The 18,037-nt window shown below is 38.9% G+C and overlaps 3 protein-coding genes across 3 annotated transcripts; 1 reads left to right on the top strand and 2 right to left on the bottom strand.

The window, feature by feature from the left end:
• The first annotated feature begins 528 nt into the window (after positions 1 to 528).
• Positions 529 to 1,531, top strand: LOC106660498 (39S ribosomal protein L4, mitochondrial). Its single transcript, XM_014383471.2, has one exon. It carries the CDS (start codon positions 631 to 633, stop codon positions 1,480 to 1,482), a length of 852 nt encoding a protein of 283 aa, XP_014238957.1. The 5' UTR covers positions 529 to 630; the 3' UTR covers positions 1,483 to 1,531.
• A 96-nt stretch (positions 1,532 to 1,627) lies between these two features.
• LOC106660430 (scm-like with four MBT domains protein 2) lies at positions 1,628 to 5,537 on the bottom strand. Its single transcript, XM_014383394.2, has 6 exons — positions 4,971 to 5,537; positions 4,376 to 4,797; positions 4,199 to 4,288; positions 2,752 to 4,114; positions 2,226 to 2,677; positions 1,628 to 2,153 (listed from the first exon to the last, which is right to left on the bottom strand). The coding sequence occupies exons 1-6, from the start codon at positions 4,987 to 4,989 to the stop codon at positions 1,974 to 1,976; spliced, it is 2,526 nt and encodes an 841-aa protein (XP_014238880.1). The 5' UTR covers positions 4,990 to 5,537; the 3' UTR covers positions 1,628 to 1,973.
• A 2,241-nt stretch (positions 5,538 to 7,778) lies between these two features.
• LOC106648073 (voltage-dependent calcium channel subunit alpha-2/delta-3) lies at positions 7,779 to 17,625 on the bottom strand. The gene is made up of 15 exons (XM_023461945.1): positions 17,317 to 17,625; positions 16,074 to 16,260; positions 15,422 to 15,994; positions 14,637 to 15,359; positions 13,060 to 13,140; positions 12,920 to 12,994; positions 12,737 to 12,841; positions 12,594 to 12,668; positions 12,374 to 12,524; positions 12,226 to 12,295; positions 11,574 to 11,692; positions 11,357 to 11,486; positions 9,274 to 9,907; positions 8,918 to 9,196; positions 7,779 to 8,832 (listed from the first exon to the last, which is right to left on the bottom strand). Exons 1-15 carry the CDS (start codon positions 17,445 to 17,447, stop codon positions 8,419 to 8,421), a joined length of 3,747 nt encoding a protein of 1,248 aa, XP_023317713.1. The 5' UTR covers positions 17,448 to 17,625; the 3' UTR covers positions 7,779 to 8,418.
• Between the last annotated feature and the right edge of the window lie 412 nt (positions 17,626 to 18,037).

The following is an 18,037-nucleotide window of genomic DNA, read 5'->3' as shown; positions in this document are numbered from 1 at the left end:
TTGAAAAAAGTATCCAATTTTCACTGCCACGCATTATTTTAAATGATAAAACATTTATATACTAAAATATTGTAGGACTTCAACAATACCCCTTCACGTGGAATATTTTTTAGACTGTCACGATTTACATAATTTGAGCTTCTAATTAACTTTTGTGCTTATATGGAAGTTATGTAATAATAGTCATTTTGTAAGAATTATTAATCAATCGACGCATACTCCACCCAACAACAAATTAATCAAAAAGGATATCTTTATAGTATTTATATCTTTTATTGCGATCAATGTTGCTACATCTTTGTTACCCAAATCTCCAAATAGTAAAACTAAATTGAAATAATAAATTGTTATCCTAGCAATTCCAAATCAAAAGTGATAAGGAACACTCAAAACTTCAATCATTTTGATACCAAAACAATCATAAGTGATTTTTCAATGGTTGATTTGTAAATTACTGATTGAGTTAGTGAAACATAGTCAAGTACTTTTCAAAATTGGTAGATGGCGCAAGTCAATTCACGTGCCGGCGATTGTAGTGCAATCTGATTCTGCAACTGGCGATGCTTCAAGCAGACAAGCAGCCAACCATCACTTTTTTAACAACATCATATTTTTTAAGATAATTTGAAAATGTTACGTTTGATAAGTAAAAAGTTGTTAGCTACTTATTCTCCCATCTCACCTTGTGCACAATGTGGTCTGGTACAGAAGCTTCGCAGCCTGTCGCTGGACGATAACTTGTTAAAAGCCGATATCAAAGGCGACTACAAATTCTTAGATCCTGACAACCATTACCAAAAATTTCGCCAAGTTTGGTTAGAAAATTTGGATACAACGCAGGAGAAAAAGCTCGGTATCATATCCTTGCATCCAGAAATTTTTGCTACCAAACCAAGGGTCGACATCATTCATCAAAACATCACCTGGCAACGACTTTTCAGGTATATCAATTACGCTTGTACTAAAGTTACATCCGAAGTCCGAGGAGGTGGTCGCAAACCCTGGCCACAAAAAGGCATGGGCAAAGCTCGTCATGGCAGCATAAGATCTGTACTCTGGCGTAAAGGAGGTAGAGCACATGGCCCACGAGGCCCAAAACCTTATTTCTACATGCTTCCCCATCATATACGAGTATGGGGTCTTGTTAGTGCCTTTTCAACCAAACTTGCTCAAGATGACTTACACATAGTTAAAAGTCTCGATATTCCCACTGATGATCCAGAATATGTGACTCAACTTGTTAAGGAAAGAAATTGGGGTCCCAGTGTTCTATTCATTGATGTATCTGATATTATGCCATTGAATCTTATAACTGCTACAGACTCTATCAAGCACATCAATTGCATGCCTGGCTATGGTTTAAATGTTCACAGTATATTGAAACATAATACTCTAGTATTGACAGAAGATGCAGCTTCATGGGTTCAAGGAAAGCTCCTTTATCATTTGAATCAGATCAAACCTCCAGAAAATATTAAATAATATGTAACAATGTAAATAATATATCAATTTATATTTTAAGAGTCCAAAAATAAATAAATTTAATTGAAACTTATTATTGTGATTTTTAATTATTTTAAAGGTGTTGAAAGGGAATTTTTGTTGTTAAATGATAAAACTTTGTATGTAATAAAAATGTATGTAATTTTGTAAACTATATTCTTTTCTATCAATGTTACATAAAAAGGTTCAGAGCAATTACTTCAAAATTGCTTTTATACAGTAGAATAAATTTAGCTGAATACTCACTGCACAATAGTAAAATTTACTACAAGTCATTTTACAAAAATCAACCAATTATTTCTTATTCTTTTCATTCCATACATACTTCTAATGTACATTTTCTCAGCAGAAAACAAGTCATTTTTTGCATAATAGTATTGATTTGTTAACGGTAACAATAAATTTCTATTAATTTAAATATTTTTTAAATATATACATCTTTGTAAATCTTGCATAGTTCACACAAGAGATCAACAACCTTCAATTACTCTAACAAAATCTGGATTAGATACATCTTTGTAATACATATACCACGACTCTCTTACTGATTTTATATGTTTACATACTTCATGAGCTGTTTCTGTGTTTAATTTCATGTGCTCAATTAGTGTTGGATAATTCAACATTATAAAGGCAAAACCATCAACTTCCTAAAAACAAACATTAAAATAAAAATTTATTTATTACTATGAGATATTTTATTTGAACATATTTATATTTACCTCTTCAATGAAAGTTGCTGCTAAGTCAGAACATTGAGTTGTACTCAAATACTGAGCCAATTCTTCGAAGGACCAATACAATGGATTTGAATCTAATTTTATTATTTTTTCTGGACATTTGTAATCTTCGGGGTCTGCTTCCATTTCTTCGTTTTTCCGTTTCTTACTAGAACCTTTACTTGAATTTGCAGACAATGAAGAATTTGCCAAGCTACTGTTACTTCCAGTATTATCATCAGTGGAACAAGAATTGTCAGAAATATAACTTTGAACTAATTCTTTATTTTGCGTTTCTGCATTTTCATTTATCTGTGGATCTACTATTTCTGTTTTAATTTCATCAGTTTCAACTTTAGCAGCAGCTTGTGCCTTAAGTTTATAAGGCTTCCTGCCTCTTCTGCGTCCACGTTTGCCCCAAGGCCTTTGTTTTTCACCATTCTCACCATTTTTCGCTATAAATGAAAAAAAGTTATTTTTCAATGTAAAAAATGGTATTTTTAATATTTTAAGCAATGAAAAAACTTACCTCCAGCCTTATATCTTGGTGGATTACATTGCAGAGGACACATAACATCCTCTACACAAAATGGCCCCATAAGGTACGGACAAGTGGATAAACGTTTGCAAATCTGTTGGCAGAATTGTGCAACCATCTCGCCAGACGTAATAATTGGAATTGATGCTCTAATATGATTATTTGTACCATCTACATTTTTGACCTTCAATGTTTCCATAGAGAATTCCATTTCAGCTGGATAAGTTTCAGTTTGTAGAATTTTTATGATTCTAGAATTTTTGTAACCTATAGATATAATCATAGTCAACACTTCTTTCAACACCAAAGTAGTAGGTCCTGGACCAACTGATTGTGGTAATTTAGCTATTCTTGATTTTGATAGTAATGGTCCTGTGGAGCATCGATAATTAAAGTATATTTTAGGACACCACATACTTTCATTCCCAGCTAATGGCACATCAATAAAAGGATCTGCACTTTTATTGACAAGTGCATTTTGCATTGGTTGATAATCTCTGGGAGGTTTGAGTGGATAATGATTAGTTTCGCACCAGCCAATAGGAAATATTTCTTGAGAATGCATATCTACTATGTGTTCTCCATAATCATCTGAATATGCATCAATTTTAATCCATACAAGATTTTCAACAATTTTTGTAATATGAGCAGCGCAGATAATATTCTGATTACGTGGATCCACTGCTTCCAATCGCATTTTGCATTCGAAACCAGCATCTGCTGCACTCTCATGCTCAGAGAATAATTTTTCATCGGCCACTGTAAAATCACAAAATTTGCTGTATGATTCCCAATTGAAATCAAGTCCATTACTGGTTGAGCTCCAATCGTCCGGTGCTTTTAAATTGAATCCATTTTTTGCGGCCCATCCAGCAGGAAATATATAAGGATGGTCAGCAGAACATATCCATGAATTTTCTCTGTTTGTGTACTTATAATACAAGCTATCACAATCTAGTTTTGTATCATCCATGTGATCATCTATTCTGACTAAAAAGAATTTATTACAAAATACTTTAATCACTGTTCCTGGACAGAAATCTTTTCTATTCTTTGGGTACAGGGTTTCTAATTTCATGCCAACTTTAAACTCATGATCTGGATGCTCTACTCGATTATTTTGTAAAGTATTATCAATTTCACTATCAATAGGCTTTTCATTAAGCAAATCTGTTTCACAATTATCCCATTTGTAAGTATCCTTTAAAGAATGTGGTGGCTTAAAATAGTAAGGCTCAGTTTTGGGCGATAGTGAAAATAAAAATTCATCAGTACAGAATCTCCAGAAATGAACATTATTTTCTTTTGGAGTAACATAACTTAACGATAAGCGCCCACCAACATTTTCTTTAATCTGAAAAATTAAAGTATTTTTCTAAATTAACATTTGTTTTAATTATTTGGTAACATGTTTTTAAATTATATTTCATATACTTACGATTGCTCTCCATAATCTATATGGATCTAAATGGTCACTAATTTCGATTTTCATCCCTGGTTTTAATTTATCAACAATACTTAATTGATCCTAAAATAGAAAAGTTAAATTTAGTAACCAATATTGATCATTGAAAATATTATTTAGAAAATTAAGTTGAAAAAATTTTATTATTACCCCAAATAACATATCATATGGAACAGATATCGCTGTTTGCATAAATTGATCCAGTTTTTCAAGACAGTCAGGTGTACGTTGTAGAACAATTTCTGGTGGTTTTAATTTCTTATTATTTTTTGTTGCCCAACCTAATTCATGAGCATTCTCTTTGGTGAGATCCAACCAAACTTCTAACGCTCTTTCTTCGCCACCAAAATAACGTAGTCTCAATAAGGGTCCACAAACCATTGAAATTGTAGCTGGCCAAAAGCATTCTTCAGCCAGATGGTTTGGTTCAGGCTCAGAAGTTTTTACAGGAATTTCCAAAGACATGCCTACTTCAATGCAAACCTTTAATGTCTCTTCTACATGATTAAATACAATTTGAGGAACTTCTTCAGTGTTTGTATTTTCTAGGTAATTTGGCCAGCAAAATGCATCTAAAAATGTTTAAATTAATTTAATAAACTTTGAGTGAACGCTGATTGATGAAAAGAAAAAGAGAAAATTATGTAATGTGCTTAAAAAGTCATTAGTCAGCAGAAAATAATGAAGATTATTTTTGGGAAATAAATTAAGTGATGAAATTTGTAATAAAAACATTGTTACTTACTCATATTTTCAATATCCATGATTGCAAGTGGAGCAACAGAGAGATTTTATAATATTCCTAATCTTATCGTTGTTACAGCGAGCGCATACGAATTTGTAAAATCATTCGCGAGGAGAAAGATCGAATACGATTTTTTTCCCCAAGTAACCATTAACAATATCGTACGTTGCACAGCGACAATTGTCTAATATGTATATGTATAATATATATAGATACAATATATACACATGCAATATATATGATTGAGTATTCAGCGAGAAAAACTTTGGCGCGCTATGTAACTTGCTTTGAGCAAGGTTAAATTCGAACTGGAAGCCACCAGAGAAATACTGCTACGCATCTGATGGAACCGAAGTGAAAGTCCAGCCGTAGGATCAGTTGTTTCCTATTGAGTCGGAAAATGACGATGTTCAACGAGTACTCACGGAAACGAATAAGTAAGCTGAGCTTGGACTTGCTTTCGAGCGTGGCCGATACGATATGCGGCTTGCGCCAGGTGTGAGGTGACACGGAGACGCGCGCAATGACTTGAACGGACGAGCCAGAGTTAAAAACTCGTGGTCAAAGACTTATGATCCACTCGAAAATGCAAGGCATACAGGGCGCTAGACTGAAAAGTGAAAGTTATACCATTGGCGCACTATATGATTTTGGAAAATTCCAGAAAAATCCACACTGTATTTTCTTCAAGACTTTGAATGGTTTATTTGAAAAACATACAACAAGATGCTAGTTTTAAACGCGTGACTAAAGGCACACAAATTTTACAATCTTTTTCTTTAGCTTTCCTTATATACATCGTACATTTATTTTACAAAAATTAATTATATACTTATATATACTTGTACATCATTATAATCTCTATAAATAGTAAATCGTTATATCTCATCCAAATGTACAAAGCGCTGACTTATGTTTTACATAAATTTATATACGAATATATTAACAATAGTACATTAATAGTAATTTTTTCATTTAGCAGTGGTGATTTTTTTTCTTCCATTTCCCTCGATAAATTTTATTAAATCCGCAGAGCCAAAACGAGTCGTGGGGAAGCATCAGTCCCCCAAGTTCCCCTGCAGTTCTACACATGGCGCATGTTCGAGCACTCGCTTTTATTCGTATAATGGCTTACACACGCACACAAGACACACGTAAACACACACACGCGCGCACATACATAAGCACATGCGCGTCCACTCGCAAAACTTAGTTGCTCCTCTCTTTGTTTACTCCGTGCCAGCCGACGCTCGTGGCAATGCAGATACCCACGTATCGTTATTAAAGCGTTAGAACACGTGTAACCCCAATAAAAATTTTGAACAAGTTCTCGTGCAAGTTCTTTACACCAACTCGCATATGATCGCATATCGTTCTATCTCACGTAAAATCTTACGTATGATTTAAAAGTTCTTCTGTAAGAACTGATTCAAAGTCCGAAAATTTACATTAGAACTTTTGGTTAAAATTGATTTTCTTGGTCAAGATCTTATCTAAGACTTTTACATTAATTTGTCTATAAGTTATTACTTTAGTTTTTACGCAAGAACTCACTCGAGCTACGTCGAGCTTTACGTTATACTTTTATACGTAAGATCGCACATGAGAATTGCGTTAGTTATCAAGAATTCGCACGATAACTTATTGTATACTTTAAGCGGGGTGTACATGTCACGGGTCGCTTTAACTTTTCACACTTAAATTGGTCTCATGAAAAAACCTTATCTGTTATTTGTTGCTTCTTATTATGTTTATACAAGGTGAAAAAAGGAGCTGTGTTGGTTTTCTCAATTGCTTGCAACTTTGTCGTCGAGGCAGTATACGATTCATATTATTATATCATCTCTAAAGGGATGAATGATTGTAACGCGAAAAATTCTTATAGAAGTGGCATTTGTCTGCATGTACTTACCGGAGCACGATACATTTATTTATTATATTATATACTTTTATAATATACTATATGTTTTTATTTGTAAATGTAATGTATTAAACGAGCCAAAATTGAATGTACAAACTGAAAGACCGAGAGCAAAATGTACAGAGAATAGATAAATTATTTATATAGAAAAACGTTTGCTATATGATATATCAGTATTTAATGTACGTTCAAGGATTCTAGCCTTGGATGTATATTAGACAGTCCGTTATTTCCCGAATTGCTCCAATCCTCTCTCTCACCCCTTGAAAACTTATCATTTGGCTTAAAATGAAAGAAAATCACTGTTCGATTGCGATAATTTTACTATAGATGGTGCCATACGCGTCAGCTTTTTCCCCATTTAAATAACACGGGAAAATTAAAAAAAATGTAATTTCGAGTTGTAAACAACTTAAAAGTGTCAAACCTTGGGTTTAGCGACGATTTTCACTTCCAAGTAGACCCATTATAAGTAACCAATACTTGTGATAACCCTTCGAACGGAATTTCGATTGTGCACACATTTTATACTCAAAAAATTGAGAAAAACAGTATATTAGTGTTGTTTTTCGTTATTTTACAGCAAAAATAAGCGTGAACGATCATCTTAGATATGTTCACGTCAAAGTAGAAATTTTATTTAAACCTGTAATATACCTTTAATTTAATAGTAGTAAAACCTGTTTACGCTCATTAGAATCAAAGTTACAGGTGTTTGAAGTTTGATTGAAAATTCAGGTATCGAATCTGTGAACCGTTCAGATCGAATGATAGATATAATCATAGTTGAATCTTCAGAGAACCTTTGAACACCTGTAAATTTGGTTCTAATGAGGGTAGATAGGTTTTACTACTATCAAATTAAAGGTCTTGATTTCTACTTTCACGTGAACATATTTAATATGATCGTTTGCGCTTATTTTTGCTGTAAAATAACGAAAAACAACGCTAATATACTGTTTTTCTCGATTTTTTTAGTATAAAATGTGGGCACAATCGAAATTCCGTTCGAAGGGTTACCACAAGTATTGGTTACTTATAATGGGTCTAACAGGAAATGAAAACCGTCGCTAAACTCAAAGTTTGGCGCCTTTAAGTTGTTTAAAATTCAAATTTACATTGTTTTAATTTTTCCATGTTATTTAAATGGGGAAAAAGCTGGCGCGTATGTCACTATGATTAGCTTTCAAGGGGTGAGATCGAGGATTGGAGCCATTCGGGAAATAACGGACAGTCTAATGTATATAGAAAAATTCTGATTTTCTTCAACAGTCTTATTTCGATATTTGAATATGCGTTGAGAGCTTTTCGTTTGCATAAGATGAGATTCGAGCATAAAGGACGAGACACGAGTCGGCAAAGTTCGTTGCAACAAATTCATACTCGCTCAGAATCCCGAGCAGCGCACGATGCCTCGACAATAGCACATAGAAGGACGTCCGGCGTCGCGTACACAACATTTGCAAAAGTTCCAAGTGAATCATCACACTAATAGGATGGGGGTAGGTCAGACAAGCACGTGGACGATTAAGAGAGGAGGAATTTGACGACGAGAGTCGGCACGAGTACGCCGCAGGCTAGCAATCGGGCCCAGAGCAAATGGCCCCGATCGAGCAACGACGAGGCACCGCCGCACAGGTCCTTGATTTCGCTCTCCTTGGGGTGGCTGCGGATGCAGCTGCTGGGCTTGAGACGCGGCAGGTCCGAGAGGGTCTTTTGGCAGGCCAGCGAGCCGTTGATGCTGGTTACCTCGCGCGGCTCCACCGACATCCGGAAGATGACGTTCTGGCAGGCTCGATTGTCGATCACCAGCAGAATCATATTGGTCGAGTTGACCGGCTGGACCATGTACTTGAGGTACTCGCAGCCGGTGATGTCTGTGTTCGGGTCGTCCAGTACTTGGTTCGCAGGTGTGATGTTTCGCAACAGGTACAGATCCACCTTCCCACGCAAATTGCACGATTAGCAAATGATCGAATCTCTCTCTCTCTCTCTTATTCATGCAGGTTTCAATTTTCGTTCTTACCTTCTGATCGCAGGGCTCGGGCCTCGTCCTCTTGATTCTGATCAGTTTGTCGTATATCTGATCGTCTTTGATCTCGGCCGCGGGCTTCCTCTTGAATTCCTTGAGTTTTTCCATATCCAGCGGTGGCGCCTGCGTCTCGAACTTTTCCAGCTCCATTTCGGGCTCGTTCGGGTAGGCAACGGCCTCGGCGTAGTCCCACGACCAGAAACCAGCTCGGGCCATAGCTATCGCCATTTGCCCGTACAGCCACGACGCGGCGATGGCCAGGCTTTTCAACGGCTAAAAGAGAGAAGAGAGCAAGTGAGGACGCGAGTCTATCGACATTTTTCCGGAGAAATAAGTCGTAGTTGACTGACGGTAAGCAAAATATTGCCGTCGCTCGTCTCGGCCATGTCCCTGAAGCAGACCGCCTGGTAATCGAACACGGTGATCTTCTCGAAGACGTCGCGCTCGATGAGGCTTCGCATGACGAGGCCGTGGACGTCGCCGAGGAATCGTCCGGCGTCCGAGGCATCCTTCGCCGCCACTATGTAGCCGTGATTGTCCACGAGGAAGCAGTCGGTGTCGTTGTCGCCGCAGTGCCTCTCGCACTGCTTGCCGCCCCCGTTGCAGGCGAACGTGATGTTCTGGAAGAGGCCCTGGAACGCCGTGTGGGTCATCTGGAAGCCCACCACCGCCGCCGGGGCCTTCATCGACGAGTTGCCCACGAAGACGGCCCGGCTGGCCGTCACCAGGGTCGTGTTCTCGGCCCCGTCGTCGTCTATCGGTATGGAGAAGACGAAGCTGCCCGCCTGCACGTAGTACTGCTCGACGGCCCGTTTGTACCAGATCTCGTCGATGGCCCGGGGGTAGAGTCGGCTGAAGTGGTCGGGGCCCGGCTCGCTGGGCGGCTCCTCCTCGTCGTTCAGCAGAAAGTCCTGCCAACGGGTGAGGCCGCTCCGCGTCGCCACGAACGACAGCGTGAATCCGAAGCGTTGATGGAACTCTTGCCTATTTTTAGCATATCGATACAATGCATTAATTTTACACCTCATCCACGACTTTTTCGACGAATTTTTAGCCAAATTAACCGACTTATTTCCAATTACAAACGTTTTTTCTTAACCGGCTTTTTTCATTTCTTGCGTTATTTTGCCAACGATTAAAATTTCCTCAGTCCTTTTTATAATCATAAAATTAACCCTTTATTCATTTTATTTGAAAAACCAATGGAAAACCAAAAAAAAGTCGTCTTTCTTACATAAAAGTAGCAAAATATCGAAAGTGGACAATAATTTTCATGGCTTCTCAGTGAAACATATTTACATTGAAAAAGACTTCAATTGCATTCATTGTTTTTAAATTCATGCATCTTTTTCATAATTATTCAATACCATAAAATGTGAAAATTTTGTTGCGAGTATTTTTTTACGAAAATCTTTGTAAAACGTCTGAAAAAAGATCTCTCAATTAAAAATCAAATGAAAGATTAAAGCAAAATATATCACTTAGTAAAAATAAAGTATCAAAAATTCTTTAAAAAGTTCAGCTCTCAGCGCATACTTCTTTCCTTCGGTACTGCTACCAAAAATTCTGAAAAATCGTAAAAAATGCAGGTGCAAAGCGTGCAAGTACAAATAACAAATGCAGAGCTTGAAACAAAAATCATGGAGTGCAGCATACACTTTGGAAAAATAATATGACACTAAATGCCAAAAAGAGAAAGAAAAATACGATTTTGATTTTAGATGAATTATAAGATAATAAGAAAAATGTAAAGGTGCGATTGATGAGACGTTACCTTGACAGAAGCTTCATCAGTCTAGCTAAAGATCTGCGTGGCGTCAACATTGTTAGTTAATTCGATCAGTTCACACAAAGAAAAAGGTGCACTTAATAAATTATGATTCTTGATATTAATTTGAAATAATTGTGACGTTAATTTTTCTCATCAAATAAAAAAATTCTACAATTTTGATCAACCCAAAGAATGAATGAAAATATAAAGAGTGTCGACGTATGATTATACAAGTGCGTTATATAGTAACAAAAATAGGTGCAATCGTGCAGATTTTTCATATAAACTTTTTTGGTGCACATAAAAAAACGTGACGATATCATATAGTTTGTAAACACACTCGTGATTTTGTATGCAAAACAGATAAGGCAAATATAGATTTCAACTACATCTTGGAAAATAAAATTCATTTCATGGCTTCTTTTTGTGAAGACCGATTCTCGACGGATGACAATCTTTTTGCTATGAAAATTGTATTATTTTTCAAGGTGCATGGATTATCCATTTGGTACGTGGTAATAAACGAATTTTCCTTTATGAGACACTGTCAATCCTCGCTGACACTCTGAGCTGACTTTTGTCAAATTTTTATTACTCTAATTGCCAATGAGAAAACATCTCAAATATTTTTTCATGGAAGTGTAAAAAATTCACATTCATACCCTTTTTCGTTTCGGCTTGTTTTTGGATCGGCAAACCATTCAGTTTTAGCTCCATCGAATATCAAACTATCAAATAACTTTTTATCGCAATATTGGCCCTCGGTGCTCTCCTCAGATTTTTTCACATTCTCTGCAAACGTAATAAAAACAGTTTTAAATTCCCAATTTTCAGGATTCTTTAAGGATATCCATGTCAAAAGATAGAGATAATACTCACGAGACGAGGACTCGTACGGCATTTTACCCCAGTTCCACCCAGGCTGTGAAGCTCTTTCCAAAAAGTGCCTCAGGCTGTCTTCGGGCGTTGGAAATGTATGAGAATTTTCAAAGTAATATCTGGAAAACGTACATTAAATACATTATTGGATTCTCTTCGAAAAGTTTATTTAGGTTCAATTGGAATGATACGTTTTCTAAATGGATGAAATGGCAAAATATTTGGTGTAAAGAGTAAAAAATGAGTTAAGTAAAATAATAATGATGCGCAGAAAAAAAAAGAGTAAAATGTATTGAGAGAGAACGTGTGTTTACGAGTTTTTCTGGGGCGTCTTGTGATGTTTGTTAATGTTGTGTTTGAGCTGTTTCATCCGTGAGCTTAATTTGTGTGGATTCCGTCGATAAAATCTGCAAAAAATGTTCGTTCTCTTTTCTTTCCCTCGTTATTTTATAAATTGTTGGCAACGCCCAATTAAATTATAATAAAATAAATTAGCAAGCTACAGATTATTCGTGGCGAGGTTGTTGTACATTTGCTGTATCTACATTGATTTAAAATTTTTGAATAAGAGAAGGAAAGGATAAATTAATAGAGTTTATGAATCAGGCTTGCTGCGAATTTTCGAAAATTGAATCGCTCAGTGCATACTCACTTGCAGTACAACCAATCCGGATGTATCCTCCAATTTTTACCTTTAAAGTAATCTTTGGCTTCTTTACCAGCTGCAAAAAAGGATGGCAAATTTAATTCTTCATCCAATAATATAAAGGAAGTTGCTCGACTTGAAATTCTCAACTTACTGTCTGTTTTCATGCGCCTTATGTCTTGAGAGGCGTGTATGCTGTAGGTAGTGTCATACGCGCCGTGCAATGGCAGACTCACAACTACGGTGAACGGAGTATTGCCTATGCGCGCCGAATCGTATTTTCTTTTCATTTTTCCGACTCGTTTCTGCAAAAGAAAACATGAAAAAGTTGAATTTTTTTCAGCCAATCGCATATATGATTTTAATTAACGTACCACTCCGTCGTAATGATACTTTGTATGCATGTGGGCATCGCTGTGATCTTTTTGGTAGATCACATCCTCTCGGAACTGCAACAGTTGTACATATCAAAATTTGTATAGAGAAACGCGTAAGAGAAAAAATAACGAGCAGGAACCTTCAAAAGCAGCTCGTTAAAGAGCCTCGGCTCTTCGTCACCTTCGGTCAACTCAACTTCCGCCATATCCACGCTGTTATAGGCTGGCTTCAAAATCCCTTGAAACTGTAATTCAAAATTGATCGTTGTAAAAGTTATTAAGCGTTAAAAAATTCGAATGAAATGATTGCAATGAAAAATTACCACTGGCCGTAAATCGGGATGCGTGAGAATAAAGCCGTTGTTGGTCACAATGAATGCATAGCCGTGCACTCCCAACTGCAACGAGAACATCATATTTTATTTAAGTAAACCTTGATCAAGCACATTATAAAAAGGCATACCAAGTGCGGAGCCATAAGCTGCTTGATATCGTCGACGGGGACGTCGGTTCCAGCAACTCCCAATAAATTAGCTATTCTCGTCTGCAAAATTTTCATCAAAGAATTAGGAAAATCAAATATCGCCGTTCCAATCAGCGCATCATGCTCAAGCGAATAAAAAGTTCACTTGTCGTCATGAAGGCACTGGATTGGGTGAAGAAAAAAGCATTTAATCTACATGTGAATATCAGATCAATTATTTTTACGTACATCTCTGTTCTAATGTAAAATATTACGACTTCTAATTTAGTTAAGCTATGATAATATTATAACGGTTGTATAATAGTATAATAATATGTAGCTGACTAAAATTATTTGAATGGTATGTATCAACTAGTATATAAAATACGACGCTTCGTTTAAGCGTTTGATTTCCAAATCTAACATTTTTCTGACTATTCCAATAGACTACAGCATTATAATATCTGAAATTTGGTTTTGTTTAAATAACGATAACGACATTTACTATTGTAAAAAAGAATATTTATAGCTTTTAAATATCTCTTTCGTCTAAAATATGGTTCGTATTATAATCGTTAAATTTTATCAACTCACTAAGTGAAGATATTATCAAGATAAAATTTATCAAATTAGAGAAGCACATTAGTGAGTCGATGTTGCTATGTTAATTTTCACTAACTATTTCTTAATCGAATAAGTGTGAGGATGTTATTATTTATAATACATTGAGGAATTAACATAATATTAGTACAACTGATTTTTAATAAATAAATTACAACTGCTTTCTACATTATATTCATATAAATGAACATAAGTATAAAAATTGACTAGTCTAATACTCGGCTGAAATCTAAGAGCTTTTCTTTCCTAGACTTGAATGATTAATTGTAACTGGATAATTATAATTGCTTCGTAAAGGGTTTAATAAAAGACAAATATATGAATGTAAATTTGAGCCTAATTATAATCGACTATGTTTTACTTGGCATTTAATAAAAGAAATTGGCAGGCTTTTTTGTTATCAAAAAATGAAATAAATGCGAAGTAAATGAGACTAAGAATATTTACGAGCATTTCGTAACAAAGATAATTTTACGGGGGTATAAAGTATATTAGGTACTAAATGGATCATGAAAAACTCGTTCCGTTTTTTCTCTCTCAATTTGTTTCTTATTTACTGCCAACCTCTCTAGTTTGAGTAACCCAGTAGGCGTTTTTCACCAGCACTTGCTCTGTGATGTTCTGTGAGAAAAAATAACGCAGACTTGATAGAAGCACAGTTATAAAATCATCACTGCTGCGAAACCAGCTTAATTTTTTTACGCAATAGAAAATCATATTCAGCAGTAGTCTCTGGGACATTAATAAAATGGCCGAGATATTTCCTTAGTAGTCAATACTTTCGGAGTATGATTTAAGTTAATAGTTTATAAGGTAGATGATAATTTGCAGCAGTTTTTGTCGCATCCCGTGGGCAGAATCGATAAACTTTGGCTTTGAAAAAATGAGGGTACTTTTGCCGCGTAACAAGTAAAGACTCGAAAATGAAGAATGTAAAAAGTAGGAGCGAAACTTACCGCATTCTCCCTGCGATCAAAGACGGGCATACTGACCGAGGTCATGAGACGATACTTGTACATGTCACCGGCCAAATTGGGATGCTTTCTGATCCTCTTGACGTACTGGGCCAGCTCGTCCTCGAGGTACATGGACTTTTTGTTCCTGCGATAGATCCAGTATCTCTCCTTCTGGTCGTTGCGCTCCTTCTTGTCCCAGAGCCAGTCGGTGATCTTGGGATCGGCGATGTCGGCGTAAACGGGCGTCCAGATGGTCGGGTGCATGGTGAGATTGAGGACGAGCGGCCTGGCCATGACCGAGATGTAATTGAGGACCTGCTCGCGGACCTCGGCCAAAGTGGACAGGTGGACGAAGTAGCCGCGATTGGCGCAGGCCATCCAGCGCGAGTCCCTCACGTCGGCGACCTCGCGGCCGATTATGTAGGTGAATATGCGCACCGGCATGTCCGCCTGGTCGGGATTGTCGGGATTGTTGGCCCAGTTGTACCTCTGGAATATCTCCTTGTAATTGTCGGGCACGCCGTCGGTTATGAGCATGATGGCCTGATTGCAGCAGGCGCCCTTGCGCTCGGCCCGGTACTCCTCCAGGAGATCGAAGGCGTAGGTCAGGATCATGGAGAAGTTGGCTATTCGTTCGGTGTTCATTTCGGCCATTCCGTTCTTCAACTCCCGAATGTTAGCCAAATTCGCCTGAACTAGACCATCGCCAAAGCACGGCACGGCCTGCAACACAAATAAACACTTTAATATGCCACTAATAACAAAATTGTTGTCGAATGACTGACCATCTCGGTGACGTTGGAAAACTTGAAGATGTTGACGTAGTCGTTGTTGCCGAGAGTGTCGAGTATGTTATTGACGACGTGCCGTGCGATCTCCTTCCTCATGCCCGTCATACTTCCGGAAGTATCGACCAGTATGAGAACGTCCTTGGGGCTGGTGGCAGCCTCGATGTACCAGCTGCGGGTGCGGCAGTCGAAGAGGTCGGGGTTGTGCACGTCGCTGCCGTTGGGCTTCCAGTTGAGCGCCGGGTACTGGCGCATGAAGCCGGTCGAGCTGCCGAAGTACTGCCAGGAGAGCGAGGCGTCCGTCCGGTAGTTGTTCTTGAAGGTGCTGTCGAGCTCCTCGGACCAGCGGATGGCCTTGAGCACCTCCTTGGCCCGGCCGTAGACCGTCGTGGGCACGTGCACCGCCGAGAAGTTGAGGTTCACCTTGCCGCCAAAGTGCTCGCTGTAGCTCGTCGGGATGTGGCTGTGGTTCTTGGCGTCCTTGTACTCGTACTCCTCGTCCGGCGGCTCGGGCATCGCGTCCGTCGTCGACGCGGCTAGGGCCGTCGACTCGGCCACGTCCATTATGCGCTGATCGATCATTATTATTATTCCGTCAGCTGAGCCGAGAGAGGCATCGACTTTCTTAAGCAATTACTCGTATACGAACCTGTATCGCGTCGACTTTGGAACTGAGCATGTTCTCGATGTTTTTCGCCATCGACTCGACCAAGCCCTTGCCGTCGTTGATCTTGATCTCCACCGGATCGTAGACCTCTTGGAACTTTTCGATGTTCGTCACGTAATTGCCGAGCTGGAGCAGCTCGAAGCTGAGCTTGTCCGACCAGGCTTTGACACTGACAACAACGAGACAATTATTACCTGTACGACTGTCATTGACCCATCGTCGAGTCTTTTTTATTTTTTCCTCTCCGTTTCTCAACAATGGACGATTTTCGCTATAAAAACACGTGGCCGCGAACGCGAATATCACGACTGCTTGGACGCGAGATGAAAAGCCAATGTGTCACCATGATCATAAAGTTCTATAATAAGAATGCACTCGCGAGTTTGTATGGAAGTTAAATAGGCTTTGAATAATAAACCGCCGGAGTGGCTCGATCTCTCGGCATCTGTGCAGCCTTATACATTATGCACTCATAGGCTTTTCGAGTCGATATTTCACATTTGGAATCTGTCGTGCGTTACGTGCGTCGCCTGCGACACACTGGAAAATCTATATAACTCGGACAATGAGAAAAAAAACGCGGCCAAGTGCTCGACTTCGATAGATTGAGAATAATATCGCGAACAATATACGCAGAGGGTTGAGTGCGCATCTCTATGAGTGCAGACTGTGTAGGGTGTGCGAACGGTACAATAACTATCCTTGCCGTCGTATCATCTATATGTGTAGCTATGCGTGTGTGTGTGTGTGTGTGCCTGCGTGAGCTTGTGTAGCATATATATGTACATATGTAGGCGCCTACGAACGAGCAGCGCAAAGGAAAAGTCCCGGTAACATAAAGACCTACATTCTATCGCTTTATCTCTCGCGTGACCCTCGCTATTTAATATACACACGTTTCAATGAGCGCGACTCGACCAGCTATTTCTTTTATTGTTATTATTTGTCTCGTTATTATTTTGCCGCTGACGAAACGCTAAATTTAATCAAATTAACGACCGGATCAATTCCAAACGAGGGACAAAAGTTGAAAAAAAAAAACCAATTGTGTACGATGAAATGTCCTTTCGTGAAAATTAATGAGCAAATAAATAGACGACGTGTTCCACGCACACCTTGGGCTTGCATCGATGCATAATTACGTTTTAGCGAGCTTTGATAGCGCCTCGAAGTCGGAGACAATTTCAATCATCCCCTTTTTGCGCGTTTTGACTTTGAAACTTACTCGCTGAGCGATATTTCCTGTGGGACGACGCAACGGAAACGTTGAAAAACGATGAATACGAAGAGCAGAGTTGCAGGCCGATAACGCGGCCTTAGGTCGACACTCGACGACGGCGACCAAGTCTGACTCATCGTTGCTGCTGCTGTTGTCGCTGCTGCTGCTGCTCCGGGTCAGAATGACGTTGCTCGTGCATTCGGGCTTCACTTTCCTCCCTTATGAATGCACTTGTTTTTCGGCTTGCTCGAGGAAAAACTACCCACGTAGGCAGAGAGACGGAATCTCAGCAGGTCTTTGCCGTGCTAGCGCAACTACTTGTGCGCGAAAGGCAGTAGCAGCAGTCGAGGCACGCAGTTGAGCGCGCGCGCGAGATGTAGCCACCCGTTCTGCAGCTGCCCCTTTATTGATCGCTACCTCCATGCTGTACGAAAGCTCGCCTGTGTTGTACTCTCTCTCTCTCTCTCTCTGTCTCTCTTGTCCCCCTCTATGTGAAACCTATATAAACACGAGCGTTGCGTTGCGTCAACTCGGGAGCTTGCGCGCGCAAGCACACCCTGAGTGGGCTCCCACAGCGGACAGCACACCGTCCGACGCGCTGCCCTACTCTCTGCCTTAGCTGCCGCTGCTGACACTATGATGATGGCTGTGTGTGAGCAGCTGATTACACCTTTCGATGGGTTCGATGGCAGCTGCTACGCGATTATACCTGCGCGCGCCTTCGCTC

Source organism: Trichogramma pretiosum, unplaced genomic scaffold (genome assembly GCF_000599845.2).
Source record: "Trichogramma pretiosum strain Unisexual culture from Peru unplaced genomic scaffold, Tpre_2.0 scaffold27, whole genome shotgun sequence".
Lineage (NCBI taxonomy): Eukaryota > Metazoa > Arthropoda > Insecta > Hymenoptera > Trichogrammatidae > Trichogramma > Trichogramma pretiosum.
This window is presented reverse-complemented; position numbering and strand designations above follow the sequence as displayed.

What these genes read in the sequence shown, in the direction of transcription:
- LOC106660498 (XM_014383471.2), top strand. Translation starts at nt 631, where the DNA reads ATGTTACGTTTGATAAGTAAAAAGTTGTTAGCTACTTATTCTCCCATC.
- LOC106648073 (XM_023461945.1), bottom strand. Translation starts at nt 17,447, where the DNA reads ATGAGTCAGACTTGGTCGCCGTCGTCGAGTGTCGACCTAAGGCCGCGT. An exon ending in ATCCCGATTTACGGCCAGTG is followed by an intron (nt 12,842 to 12,919) that starts GTAATTTTTCAT and finishes TTTGAATTACAG; the next exon opens with TTTCAAGGGATTTTGAAGCC. An exon ending in CCGAGCCCTGCGATCAGAAG is followed by an intron (nt 8,833 to 8,917) that starts GTAAGAACGAAA and finishes TTGCGTGGGAAG; the next exon opens with GTGGATCTGTACCTGTTGCG.
- LOC106660430 (XM_014383394.2), bottom strand. An exon ending in ACCAAGATATAAGGCTGGAG is followed by an intron (nt 2,678 to 2,751) that starts GTAAGTTTTTTC and finishes TTTCATTTATAG; the next exon opens with CGAAAAATGGTGAGAATGGT. An exon ending in CAGCAACTTTCATTGAAGAG is followed by an intron (nt 2,154 to 2,225) that starts GTAAATATAAAT and finishes GTTTGTTTTTAG; the next exon opens with GAAGTTGATGGTTTTGCCTT.